Here is a 14,893-nt window from a genome sequence, read left to right on the forward strand (position 1 = left end):
CGCAGCTGGTTCCTACGACGCGTCTACTATTCCTGGGTATGGTACTGGACACAAAACAGGATAAAAAGGTTTTCTCCCAGAGGAGAAGTCCAAGGAGTTGTTGTCTCTAGACAGAGACCTCCTAATACGTATACAGGTGTCGGTGCATCAATGCACGCGAGCCCTGGGAAAGATGGTAGCTTCTTACGAAGAAATTCCATTCGCCAAGTCCCATGCAAGTATTTTCCAGTGGGATCTGTTGGACAAGTGGTCCGGGTCGCATCTTCAGATGCATCGGCGGATAACCCTGTCTCCAAGGGTCAGGGTGTCGCTGTTGTGGTGGCTGCAGAGTGCTCATCTTCTAGGGGGCCGCAGATTCGGCATACAGGACTGGGTCCTGGTGACCACGGATGCCAGCCTTCGAGGCTGGGGGGCAGTCACACAGGGAAGGAACTTCCAAGGCTATGGAAAAGTCAGGAGACTTCCCTACACATAAATATTCTGGAACTGAGGGCCAGTCAGACAACATCACGGCGGTCGCTCATGTAAACCGACAGGGCGGCACAGGAAGCAGGATGGCGATGGCAGAAGCCACAAGGATTCTCCGATGGGCGGAAAATCATGTGTTAGCACTGTCAGCAGTGTTCATTCCCGGAGTGGACAACTGAGAAGCAGACTTTCTCAGAAGACACGACCTCCACCCGGGAGAGTGGGGACTTCATCCAGAAGTCTTCCAAATGATTGTACACCGTTGGGAAAGGCCACAGGTGGACATGATGGCGTCCCGCCTCAACTAAAAGTTACAAAGATATTGCGCCAGGTCAAGGACCCTCAGGCGATAGCTGTGGACGCTCTGGTAACACCGTGGGTGTACCAGTCGGTGTATGTGTTCCCTTCTCTGCCTCTCTTACCCAGGGTAATGAGAATAATAAGGAGAGGAGCAAAAACTATACTCATTGTTCCGGGTTGGCCAAAAAGAGCTTGGTAACCAGAACTCCAAGAAATGATCTCAGAGGACCTATGGCCTCTGCCGCTCAGACAGGACCTGCTGCAGCAGGGGGCCTGTCTGTTTCAAGACGTACCGCGGCTGCGTTGACGGCATGGCGGTTGAACGCCGGATCCTGAAGAAAAAGGGAATTCCGGAGGAAGTTATCCCTACGCTATTTAAAGCTAGGAAAGAAGTGAACGCAAACCATTATCACTGCATATGGCGAAAATATGTTGCGTACTGTGAGGCCAGGAAGGCCCCAAAGGAGAAATTTCAGCTAGGTCGATTTCTGCACTTCCTACAGTCAGAGGTGACTATGGGCCTAAAATTGGGTTCCATTAAGGTCCAGATTTCGGCTCTATCGATTTTCTTCCAAAATTGAACTGGCTTCACTGCCTGAAGTTCAGACTTTTGTTAAGGGAGTGCTGCATAGTCAGCCCCCGTTTGTGCCTCCAGTGGCACCATGGGATCTCAACGTGGTGTTGGATTTCCTGAAGTCGCATTGGGTTGAGCCACTTAAATCCGTGGAGCTATAATACCTCACGTGGAAAGTGGTCATTCTGTGGGCCTTGGCGTCGGCCAGGCGTGTATCAGAATTGGCGGCTTTGTCATACAAAAGCCTTTATCTGTTTTTTATATGGATAAGGCGGAATTGAGGACTCGTTCCCAATTCCTTCCTAAGGTGGTATCAGTTTTTCATGTGAACCAACCTATTGTGGTGCCTGCGGCTACTTGGGACTTGGAGGATTCCAAGTTACTGGATGTAGTCAGGGCCCTGAAAAGTATATGTTTCCAGGACAGCTGGAGTCAAGAAAACTGACTCGCTATTTCTGCTGTATGCACCCAACATGCTGGGTGCTCCTGCTTCTAAGCAGACGGTTGCTCGCTGGATCTGTAGCACGATTCAACTTGCACATTCTGCGGCTGGACTGCCGCACCCTAAATCTGTAAAAGCCCATTCCACGAGGAGAGGGGCTCTTCTTGGGCGGCTGCCCGAGGGGTCTCGGCTTTACAATTTTGCCGAGCTGTTACTTGGTTGGGTTCAAACACTTTTGCAAGAGTCTACAAGTTTGATACCCTGGCTGAGGAGGACCTAGAGTTTGCTCATTCGGTGCTGCAGAGTCATCCGCACTCTCCCGCCCGTTTGGGAGCTTTGGTATAATCCCCATGGTCCTTACGGAGTCCCAGCATCCACTTAGGACGTCAGAGAAAATAAGATTTTACTCACCGGTAAATCTATTTCTCGTAGTCCGTAGTGGATGCTGGGCGCCCATCCCAAGTGCGGATTGTCTGCAATACTTGTATATAGTTATTGCCTAACCAAAGGGTTATTGTTGAGCCATCTGTTGAGAGGCTCAATTATATTTCATACTGTTAACTGGGTATAGTATCACGAGTTATACGGTGTGATTGGTGTGGCTGGTATGAGTCTTACCCGGGATTCAAAATCCTTCCTTATTGTGTCAGCTCTTCCGGGCACAGTATCCTAACTGAGGTCTGGAGGAGGGTCTTAGTGGGAGGAGCCAGTGCACACCAGGTAGTCCTAAAGCTTTCTTTAGTTGTGCCCAGTCTCCTGCGGAGCCGCTAATCCCCATGGTCCTTACGGAGTCCCAGCATCCACTACGGACTACGAGAAATAGATTAACCGGTGAGTAAAATCTTATTTTTACTTTTTTCAGAATTTAATTTTACCGCTTATTTTGATGAATAGCAGTTTTCACAAAAAATAAGAAAAATGCGTAGCGATCGTGGCTACATCTTGCCGCGATCGCGTCTTGTTAGGAGTGCGCACGTCTAGGGCAGGTGCGCGTCTGGGCGCGCACGCATCTTACACACGCACACATCTTATACGCACTCCATTTGCATGAATGGGAGGGGCGATTGCCACAGCACGGCTAGTCGCGGGGAATCACTTTTCAGTGTCGGCAACAATTTTCACGGTAATCCCATTTTCACAAATTTGCAATTGAATAGTTGAATCGTGGGAGCGCACAAACCAGTAAAAGTCCATAAAAAACCGTGAAAATTGCAATAGCGGTAAATTATTTTGCAGCGAATTTGATTTGTCCCTATAAGTGTGTACTTGATATTCAGCAATAAATGTGGTGGCAATCCCTCCTATTGATAATACTGCTATGGACAGGAAGGCCGGCCATACATGTAAGTACGGGCGTGTTTTCCCGCCCGTGTAAGAGCCTGTCAGTAGCGGGAAAGTGTTGCGTCTCTTACGGTACTCAAGTAGAGTGAATATAACAGCTCTATTTAAATTTGTGGCTAATTAGGCTAAACAAGGTAGAGGAATTAAAAGCTGACAAGTGAGTGCGGCAATTAATTAGTCTCAGGTATGTTTTCCAGTCGCCGTTGGAAGCTTTCAGAGTCGCTGCCAGTAATGTGCTTTTCTCATTTCCTTATCAGAAAGAAACAACGCAACGTTGCATTAGGCTCCCGCCAGCAGCCCTCTCTGCGTCCATTGACTCGTTCTGGTTTTGTTAAGGCTTTGTGTTCCCGGTCTGGTACTGAAGTGTAACGGCGCGGCCTGGTTTGTGTTCAGTATTAACAGCTTTTGTGTTTCAGTCTCTCTAGTGAATTAAATTACAGTGCGGCCATTAATGCCTCTAAATATAGACACAATCTCTATCAGCGCTGCGCCGGGAAGCTCATTCTCCTCGCTCTCTCGTTGGACGCTTGTCAAAAATAAGTTCCTAGAACAATCTGACTTTCTTGGCTGATCTCTGGCGTGCGGTGTGTCCTGTGTTATAACAGCTACACATTCACACATATTTCACAGCTGAGGTATGAATATTGATGAAGGATGGAAGTCATGCGTTCTTTTTCTTCTCTTTCTTGTTAGGTTTGGAAAAAAGCACAAAGATGATAAAGGAGGAAAAATGGATCCGAAAAGTAACTCAAAACCCGGCACGCTGAGAGAAGAGGAGCAGGAGATGGATAAAATGAAAGAAGAACGTGACAGGTAAGACAGGAGGAGAATTACACAGTATACACCAGTGTTGGACTGGGGCATGTAGGGCCCACCGGGGGGTATGCAGTAGTAGGGGCCCATGTTTAGGGGTGTGGCCAGTCTCTAGAAGGAGTGTGCCCAGCCACCACATTGGTTTGCCTAATCATTTTGCATGGGTTGGGGCTCTTGAAAAATATATACAGTAAATACTGTAGTGCATGCGCGATAATGTACTAGATTAATAGCAGCACAGTCTGGAACCTGACCTCTAGAGGAGAAGTTGGTCACCAGCAGACCTTAGGGCCCACCGGTGGTTTCCCCCGTACCCCTGTGGGCCAGTCCAACCCTGGTATACACTGTTATGTAGACATCGGGTCTTGGTATAGATCATCTTGAAAAACGTGACCAACGTTCGGTCAAATGTTTAGATTTTAGTACATTGGTAACGTGGCTTCTGCGCGCAATTGTGAGAAACAAAATGGGTCTCACAGCCGAAAACCAGATGGTGACTTTCTGTTGGGTTACATTATAAAAGCAGTCATCCACTGTTGGCCAACCTCATCCGCTACCTAGGTGGTGGTGGCATCACACGAAGGTATATGTCAGGGTGGGATCTTCAGCGGCTTAGAGAGTGAGATACCCGGTCCGCCAATTTGCATTTAGTAGACCAGGTAAGAGGAGGAAGAAGTTTTGTGTGGACAATTTGAATCCTCTTGCTTTGTCATTTCTGCAACTGCGGCCTTCTCGTAAGCCGCAACATTCTGATCACAACTGCGAAGAACGGTAGGGATCCGCGGCTGATTGTCACATGGACAATAGGACATAAAGAGAGGATGTTGTCCAAAAGCTGACAATCCCTTCTCAGGGAATCCTGGTCTGTTAGGGTGTCCGACATTGAGGCCCGATAAAATGCCCCACTTCATCTTTAAGGCTCAATAACTTTTATTGGCACAGGTCTGATATAAACATTGTGTTATTATTAGTATATAATTATACTTTATACTTTTGTGTGCATATTCCTAACTCCTTACCGAATTTAGCTTCTTTAAAGTGCCATTATTTTTGCCTCTACTTCATAATCCCCTTGTTTGCTTCCACGACCGTCCCTCCTCGCAGTCTTATTCACGTGACAAGCCGCAGAGCAGCAACGTGGGAGCATGTCCTAGCGGCTGGAGCTAGGCTGGATTGCGTTTACATGAACAGATCTAGATGTCATGGATATTCTGGAAGAAAAATCTAATAATTACCTCAAAAATATTTTTAGGATCTCTACGTCACGGTTTACAGGGTTTTATGGTGCATTTGGTTATATGGAACTGAACAGTTGCGGCGGCCTCGTAGATTCTGCTGCACTACGTTCTGTAACAGTCTTGGCATCAACGTAGATGTAATATCTGCGCAGTACTTTGTTGCAGCCCCAACTTTTTAATAAAGGCGGTGCACGGTGCAGGTATAATTAATATTGTATGTGCTATTTTGTGCATTCCGCTGCAATCCTTGGGCAGGCAAGTTAAGTAAATGCAGAAAATATTAGATATTATTCAGCGCTCTTTTTCCGATACGTTGCTACCTACAGTACAACCGTCTTCCTAATTTACATTCTTCAAGAATACTCCTCGCGCACATAAGGCCAAGTTGCAAATAGAAAGCGTGATCTAGGAGCGTCATTGATTTTTGCAGGAGTGGATTGGCCACACTCTCTCCACGTCTGTATTTCTGTTCAAGCTCATAACAAAATCAATAACATCATTTTCATGAAAGTGCACAAAAGAGACGTAAAGGTATTAGATGGAACACTTAATAAGATGTAGCTGCAGGGTTTTTATTTGCATTGTAGATGGAGCAATTATTGCTATTTTCTTTTTTTTCTTTCTTTTTTTTGTCCTGGTGGATTTTAATGACACAAAATATGGCAATCACAAATCAAAAGTTAAAACACGCATGCCGCCTGAATCACTGGCACCAGGTGAGGCTGTTATACCCAATAGCGCTATGGGTTGTAAAACAGCCATGCACTTATATTTGCATGCAGCCGAAATCTTTCTGTAAAGATTGAATAGCCGGCCGCCTCGCCGTGAATTAAACACTAAATCACATTTCACAGTTTGATCTACAGACCTATAGTTTAGAAATAAAGCGCCTGGGGCTTAGCTGTAATAACAAAATATTATTCTACTGTATGACAAGCTGCATAGCAAGGGTGAATGATTACATAATATGTGTGTGTGTGTGTGTGTGTGTGTGTGTGTGTGTGTGTGTGTGTGTATATATATATATATATATATATATATATATATACACACACACACACACAAAAACATATATGTAATATACATGTATTGCCGCAAGCTGGTAACAGCTCGTATACTGTATAGTATTCCTCCCGACTCTCCCACAACTGGCGGCACAGTCCCGAATCGCGGTGACTGTTCCACCATCCCGTGCATTAGGACATTTGTCCCAGTTCCGGGGGGCAGATGGGAGGTATTTCCCCCTCCGGTGCTACACATACCATTGGCAGGTGAGTTTTGCCATAATAAAAAATAAAATAAAAAGTATTTCCTTTTGTGTATTATCTATTTTGTATATATAATATATATATATATATATATATATATGTGTATATATAAAATAAATATTTATATATATATATATATATGTGTGTATTTTTAGGAATTAGATGGAGATTTGATTTATGGTCACATTGTTGTAGAAATCTGGAAGCTGCTGAAGGGTTCTGCGGCAGCTAAGTGAGGGGGTCTCACAGGCAGAATATTGGTATCGGGGTACTATTAATGTTAGGTGGGTTCAGTATGAGGACTGCAGAGACCCGGTGTAAATATTACTACAGACAGACATACTGGCAGACTAGACGGTGCGTATTGAGGTGGTCATTAAACAATAACCCATGCTGTATTGTTAATATAACACCTCACACTGAGTACAACACTTCCTTATCAATGTGTAAATCCCCACGTGATGAGAGCTTAGGGGTCATTAACTAAACATTGACTGCGTCGTTATTTGTCCATATATTTATTCTGTATATTTAGTGTCATACGATAGAGTTAATGGACAATCTCCTAATAGCTGGGGGCCACATTATCGTATGCAGACACCAACCTGACAGATCAGTTCCTCCTGACAAAATGGTGCCATCAATACTGACCCAGAGCCGACGTGGCCTTTAATGATGATTTTCTGCATACAGTAGGTGTAGCTATGGATGGGATTTATACTGGGTGCTCGTAGCTCCGTGGTGTCTCCACATCGGCAGCATGTTGGGAATGTCATTGGATCTAGAACTGAAGACCATGCACTCCCACCTACCACATCTGCAAGGGAAATGGGCCCTCTTTCAGCAACACATCGTCAGCTGCTTGCACACTCCTATTTAGTCATTAAAAAAAATATATATTTATATATTTTATTTCTCCAATAAGTCTCAAGGCACTTTACAGATACCATGGACATAATACAGAGGATTTAGGTTTGCATAAAATACAGAAACCATGAATATAATACAAAGGTGCGGCAGCCATTTTGACTCATTAATTCCAAGGTTTATTCAGCCAACCCATGAAGTACCCAGGTGAGGCAGCCATTTTAGATGAGCTACATAGGGTTACACTGGACAGAATAGGCAAAGCCAGGAAGAACTGACACATAATCAGGCTCCCAAAAATTGGGTGGCGCTCTTGCCCCAAAGAAGGGCAGGCAAGTTTCCTGGAGCCACCTCGTCCACCCCGCAGCAACCCACACCCCCCTCAGCTGACCTGCAATGTGGGCGATCCAGGGAGGCGATTTGCATCATCATAGTCCCTCCCCCCACTATTTAGTGCTGGTAATAGGTATTGAATAGCGGGGAGCAGGGCCATGATGATGCAATCGTGCGCTCATGCCCCCGTAGCGCCCACCCATGACACGGCCACATACCCTGTTTGATCGACCTGACTGCCCCCTCCCACATGGTGCAGCCAGAATGTCAGTGTGTATGATAATGGGGGACACAAAAATAAGATACTTGAAAAACTATTAGAACCATGCATTGTTCCTCCCACACAAGTGAGTACCAGGCGAGGCAGCCATCTTGATGCACGATATAGGTTCTGTTGGGTAGAATAGGCAATGCCTGGAAGAGCTGACATGTAATAGGGGAAATACAGAATACTACAGCGAGACACATGGCACTTATAAATAATCAGGACCATGCATTGTTCCTCCCACACAAGTGAGTACCAGGAGAGGCAGCCATCTTGGGTGCGCTACATAGGTTACGCTGAGTGGAATAGGCAGTACCTGGAAGAGCTGACATGTAACAGGGGAAATACAGAATACTACAACGAGATACACGGCACTTATAAATAATCAGGACCATGCGTTGTTCCTCCTACACAAGTGAGTACCAGGCGAGGCAGCCATCTTGGGTGCGCTACATAGGTTACAGTGGTCAGGATGAGCAATTCATAGAAGTGTAACATGCAGCGGGGAATTACAGAAGATAATTGTATAGCATACAGGAGATCTGTATCATGGCAGAGGCGATCCGTACTAATGACCCCTATTAATGTGCAGGAATTGGCTATTGTACTTCAATCTCTTGCAGCTGACCCGCATATTGGCTTAGGCAGCAATGCCCGTCCTCATCAGAATACCGCGAGTGCTGAAATAGAAGACGTTCTGCAGCTTTGTATGAGCGCGAGCCGCGCGGATAAAAGTGGAGATGTTGAAGCATATTATGGTGTTAAATATTTCCTTACATACTGTACAGGAACTCGCTGTCTGAGCGTAAGGCAAGACGATCATTTGTTTACGGGAGAGCCGTGTGTCTGACATACCGAATTCTGACAGAAAATGTCTTGTGCCCACATTCCTGAGCGGAACATCATGACAGCTTCAGCTGTTCAATCCATCATCATGTAAAACATAGATATTCATTTTCAGTTTTCAGATTCCCATATTGGTTCATTACTTGGCAATTCACATTCACAGGAACTTTTAGGAGGGAAAAAAAAAATCTTAAAAAAGAAAAAAGAAAAACAACCTGTCTACTTTATTAATAGTAGTCTGACACACAAAGAGTCTGCACCATCTGGAAGGGGACTGGAAAGTATTTATTCTGTATATTTTACTTAAAAACATACTTTATAGTTTAATAATGCAGTGCCCCATTTGTTTATAATGGCGGACTCTGTCAGCGACCGTAAAGTAATCTACACCCATTAATAGTGGACGGTGTATTATGGACTGCACCCACATACTGTACGGTTATTTGGGGGGGTCTATCCCCTGGATTGGCAGCAATATATCCCTGTTGCCAGGTCATAAAAATCCAAACCAGTAATAACCAGGAAATCCGGATGCTGTGAGCGCAACTCCACTTATCGCTGCAGGATATGGATGGATTCTGAGGGGGCGATTCAGAAATGAGACAATATATGTAACACGGTTTCGGCATGGACGATCATTGACTGGCAAACATGATTGTGGTTTATTTATGAGGTTAGCAGGATGGTCTCTGATAGGATATTGATTCTGCGGCTGATGCTATATAAGCGCTCTATGCTGTCCCGCATCTCGGTCCAGTACATGAAATAGCAGCAGGTCTGCAGGGATATTGTTATTCATCTTCTAGCAGAGGCCTTGCAGTGTCCGTGCCCACAGTCAAAGATCGGCAAACGCAATAGTTGTTGGCATAAAGCAGGCATGTAGCTCTCAGGGCTGGACTGCAAGGCCCCTACAGCTGTAGAATGTATGAGATGGGAACGTAATGTCACCGCTGCATGAGTCACTGGTTAGGCTACAGTCTGTGCAGGTTTAGGCCTCGCCCTGCGAGAAGGACGCGGGAGGGCGGGAGAGAGCAGATGGGCGGCCTCATTTGTGATGGGAGCAGGAGTGTTAATTTATAATAAACATATGAAATATAAGTACCTTATAGGTGACCTATGTACAGTATAGAAGATATGTCAGCGCCCAGTGGAGGGTACGGAGGGTCATCAGTTGCAATCAGAATAAATATGGTTTCCCCATCGGCAGCTATCGGGGCAGTTAAGATTTGGAATTCCTTATTACATGAGTGGTGATAACACATTCACTAATAGAATAAAGAAATTGACTAAATGGTCTTCTTACAAGAATGCAGGGCCGTAACTAGGTGTGTGCCGAGGGTGCTCGTCCCACAGCGCATAGGCACTATGGGCGTAGAACCGGAACATTGCACCCCAGTGTGTAAAAGCGGGCTCTACCTGGCATATTGTAATGTGTTAAAGGGGGCTCTGTCTGGCATAGTGTGTAAAACGGGGCTCTGTCTGGCATTATGTGTAAAAGCAGGCTCTGCCTGGCGTTATATGTATAAAGTGCTCTACCTGGCATAATGTGTATAAGGGGCTCAACCTGGCGTTATGTTTAAAAGCAGGCTCTACCTGGCGTTATGTGTAACAGGGGGCTCTGTTTGGCATAGTGTGTAAAATGGGGCTGTACCTGGCATTATATGTAAAAGCAGGCTCTACCTGGCATTGGTGGTCATTCCGAGTTGTTCGCTCGCTAGCTGCTTTTAGCAGCATTGCGCACGCTAGGCCGCCGCCCTCTGGGAGTGTATCTTAGCTTAGCAGAATAGCAAACGAAAGATTAGCAGAATTGCTACTAAATAATTTCCAGACCTACTCCTAGATTACAATCACCTCAGTCCGTTTAGTTCCTGCTTTGACGTCACAAACACGCCCTGGGTTTGGCCAGCCACTCCCCCGTTTCTCCAGCCACTCCTGCGTTTTTACCTGCCATGCCTGCGTTTTTTAGCACACTCCCGGAAAACGCTCAGTTATCTCCCAGAAATGCCCCTTTCCAATCAATCACTCACCGATCAGCAGTGCGACTGAAAAGCGCCACACGAACACCAGCAAATCTACTAAGTTTTGTGTTAAATAACTTAGCGCATGCGCAATGCGCGAACAACTCTGAAGGACTACCATTATGTGTAAAAGGGGGCTCTGCCTGGCGTTGTGTATGAAGTGCTCTACCTGGTGTAATGTGTATAAGGGGCTCTACCTGGTGTCATGTATAAAAGCAGGCTTTACCTGGCATTATGTGTAAAAGCAGGCTCTACCTGGCATTATGTGTAAAACCAGGCTCTACCTGGCGTTATGTGTAAAAGCAGGCTCTAGCTGGCGTAATGTGTAAAAGCAGGCTCTAGCTGGCGTAATGTGTAAAAGCAGGCTCTAGCTGGCATAATGTGTAAAAGCAGGCTCTACCTGGCGTATTGTGTAAAAGCAGGCTCTAGCTGGCGTAATGTGTAAAAGCGGGCTCTAGCTGGCGTATTGTGTAAAAGCGGGCTCTACCTGGCGTAATGTGTAAAAGCGGGCTCTACCTGGCGTAATGTGTAAAAGCGGGCTCTACCTGGCTTAATATGTAAAAGCGGCTCTACCTGGCGTAATATGTAAAAGCGGCCTCTACCTGGCGTAATATGTAAAAGCGGGCTCTACCTGGCGTAATGTGTAAAAGCGGGCTCTACCTGGCGTAATGTGTAAAAGCGGGCTCTACCTGGCGTAATGTGTAAAAGTGGGCTCTACCTGGCGTAATGTGTAAAATCGGTCTCTACCTGGTGTAATGTGTAAAAGCGGGCTCTACCTGGCTTAATATGTAAAAGCGGCTCTACCTGGCGTAATATGTAAAAGCGGGCTCTACCTGGCGTAATGTGTAAAAGCGGGCTCTACCTGGCGTAATATGTAAAAGCGGGCTCTACCTGGCGTAATGTGTAAAAGCGGGCTCTGCCTGGCGTTATGTGTAAAAGTGGGCTCTGTTTGGCATAGTGTGTAAAATGGGGCTGTACCTGGCATTATATGTAAAAGCAGGCTCTACCTGGCATTGGTGGTCATTCCGAGTTGTTCGCTCGCTAGCTGCTTTTAGCAGCATTGCGCACGCTAGGCCGCCGCCCTCTGGGAGTGTATCTTAGCTTAGCAGAATAGCAAACGAAAGATTAGCAGAATTGCTACTAAATAATTTCCAGACCTACTCCTAGATTACAATCACCTCAGTCCGTTTAGTTCCTGCTTTGACGTCACAAACACGCCCTGGGTTTGGCCAGCCACTCCCCCGTTTCTCCAGCCACTCCTGCGTTTTTACCTGCCATGCCTGCGTTTTTTAGCACACTCCCGGAAAACGCTCAGTTATCTCCCAGAAATGCCCCTTTCCAGTCAATCACTCACCGATCAGCAGTGCGACTGAAAAGCGCCACACGAACACCAGCAAATCTACTAAGTTTTGTGTTAAATAACTTAGCGCATGCGCAATGCGCGAACAACTCTGAATGACTACCATTATGTGTAAAAGGGGGCTCTGCCTGGCGTTGTGTATGAAGTGCTCTACCTGGTGTAATGTGTATAAGGGGCTCTACCTGGTGTCATGTATAAAAGCAGGCTTTACCTGGCATTATGTGTAAAAGCAGGCTCTACCTGGCATTATGTGTAAAACCAGGCTCTACCTGGCGTATTGTGTAAAAGCAGGCTCTAGCTGGCGTAATGTGTAAAAGCAGGCTCTAGCTGGCGTATTGTGTAAAAGCGGGCTCTACCTGGCGTAATGTGTAAAAGCGGGCTCTACCTGGCGTAATGTGTAAAAGCGGGCTCTACCTGGCTTAATATGTAAAAGCGGCTCTACCTGGCGTAATATGTAAAAGCGGCCTCTACCTGGCGTAATGTGTAAAAGCGGGCTCTACCTGGCGTAATGTGTAAAAGCGGGCTCTACCTGGCGTAATGTGTAAAAGCGGGCTCTACCTGGCGTAATGTGTAAAAGTGGGCTCTACCTGGCGTAATGTGTAAAATCGGTCTCTACCTGGTGTAATGTGTAAAAGCGGGCTCTACCTGGCTTAATATGTAAAAGCGGCTCTACCTGGCGTAATATGTAAAAGCGGGCTCTACCTGGCGTAATGTGTAAAAGCGGGCTCTACCTGGCGTAATATGTAAAAGCGGGCTCTACCTGGCGTAATGTGTAAAAGCGGGCTTTGCCTGGCGTTATGTGTAAAAGTGGGCTCTACCTGGCGTAATGTGTAAAAGGGGACTCTGCCTGGCGTTATGTGTATGGCTGGGCAGTTTCAGGAGTGTTTGCTGGCGCTCCAGTCTTCAGCATGTGTAAAAGGGGACTCTGCCTGGCGTTATGTGTATGGCTCTACCTGGCGTAATGTGTAAAAGCGGGCTCTACCTGGCGTAATGTGTAAAAGCGGGCTCTGCCTGGCGTTATGTGTAAAAGCGGCTCTACCTGGCATAATATGTAAAAGCGGGCTCTACCTGGCGTAATGTGTAAAAGCGGGCTCTACCTGGCGTAATATGTAAAAGCGGGCTCTACCTGGCGTAATGTGTAAAAGCGGGCTCTGCCTGGCGTTATGTGTAAAAGTGGGCTCTACCTGGCGTAATGTGTAAAAGCGGGCTCTGCCTGGCGTTATGTGTAAAAGGGGACTCTGCCTGGCGTTATGTGTATAAGTGTTCTACCTGGCATAATGTGTATAAGGGGCTCTACCTGGCGTAACATGTAGAAGGGGGCTGTACCTGGTGTAATGTATAAAAGCGGGCTCTACCTGGTGTAATGTATAAAAGCGGGCTCTACCTGGCATAATGTGTAAAAGGGGGCTTTGCCTGGCATAATGTGTAAAATGTGCTCTACCTGGTGTAATGTGTAAAAGTGGGCTCTACCTGGCATAATGTGTAAGAGGGGACTCTGCCTGGCGTTATGTGTATGTGTTCTACCTGGCATAATGTGTATAAGGGGCTCTACCTGGCGTAATATGTAGAAGGGGGCTGTACCTGGTGTAATGTATAAAAGCGGGCTCTACCTGGTGTAATGTATAAAAGCGGGCTCTACCTGGCATAATGTGTAAAAGGAGGCTCTGTCTGGCGTTATGTGTAAAAGGGGGCTCTGCCTGGCATAATGTGTAAAATGTGCTCTACCTGGTGTAATGTGTAAAAGTGAGCTCTATCTGGCATAATGTGTAAAAGCGGCTCTACTTGGAGTAATGTGTAAAAGTGGGCTCTGCCTGGAGTAATTTGTAAAAGGGGGCTCTACCTGGAGTAATGTGTAAAAGGGGGCTCTACCTCTAGTAATGTGTAAAATCATCTCTACCTGGATTAATGTGTAAAAGTGGGCTCTACCTGGAGTAATGTGTAAAAGGGGGCTCTACCTGGAGTAATGTGTAAAAGGGGGCTCTACCTGGAGTAATGTGTAAAAGTGGGCTCTACCTGGAGTAATGTTTAAAAGGGGACACTACCTGGAGTAATTTGTAAGAGGGGGCTCTTCCTTGAGTAACTTGTAAAAGGGGGCTCTACCTGGAGTAACGTGTAAAAGTAGGCTCTACCTGGAGTAATGTGTAAACGTGGTCTCTACCTGGAGTAATGTGTAAAAGGGGACTCTACCTGGAGTAATGTGTAAAATGGGGCTCTTCCTGGAGTAATGTGTAAAAGGGGGCTCTGCCTGGCGTTGTGTATGAAGTGCTCTACCTGGTGTAATGTGTATAAGGGGCTCTACCTGGTGTAATGTATAAAAGCAGGCTTTACCTGGCATTATGTGTAAAAGCAGGCTCTACCTGGCATTATGTGTAAAACCAGGCTCTACCTGGCGTTATGTGTAAAAGCAGGCTCTAGCTGGCGTAATGTGTAAAAGCAGGCTCTAGCTGGCATAATGTGTAAAAGCAGGCTCTACCTGGCGTATTGTGTAAAAGCAGGCTCTAGCTGGCGTAATGTGTAAAAGCAGGCTCTAGCTGGCGTATTGTGTAAAAGCGGGCTCTACCTGGCGTAATGTGTAAAAGCGGGCTCTACCTGGCGTAATGTGTAAAAGCGGGCTCTACCTGGCTTAATATGTAAAAGCGGCTCTACCTGGCGTAATATGTAAAAGCGGCCTCTACCTGGCGTAATATGTAAAAGCGGGCTCTACCTGGCGTAATGTGTAAAAGCGGGCTCTACCTGGCGTAATGTGTAAAAGCGGGCTCT

The 14,893-nt window shown here is 46.2% G+C and overlaps 1 protein-coding gene across 3 annotated transcripts in view; it reads left to right on the forward strand.

Annotated features, from left to right (window-relative positions):
* PARD3B (par-3 family cell polarity regulator beta) overlaps window positions 1-14,893 on the forward strand; it is a 1,283,796-nt gene that overhangs the window by 707,652 nt on the left and 561,251 nt on the right. For all 3 annotated transcript variants that reach the window (XM_063932652.1, XM_063932653.1, XM_063932654.1), the window contains one exon: window positions 3,819-3,938. In XM_063932652.1, the coding sequence (XP_063788722.1) occupies window positions 3,819-3,938 (120 nt within the window). The remainder of the gene's footprint in view (window positions 1-3,818; window positions 3,939-14,893) is intronic.

Source organism: Pseudophryne corroboree, chromosome 7 (genome assembly GCF_028390025.1).
Source record: "Pseudophryne corroboree isolate aPseCor3 chromosome 7, aPseCor3.hap2, whole genome shotgun sequence".
NCBI classification, from domain to species: Eukaryota; Metazoa; Chordata; class Amphibia; order Anura; family Myobatrachidae; genus Pseudophryne; species Pseudophryne corroboree.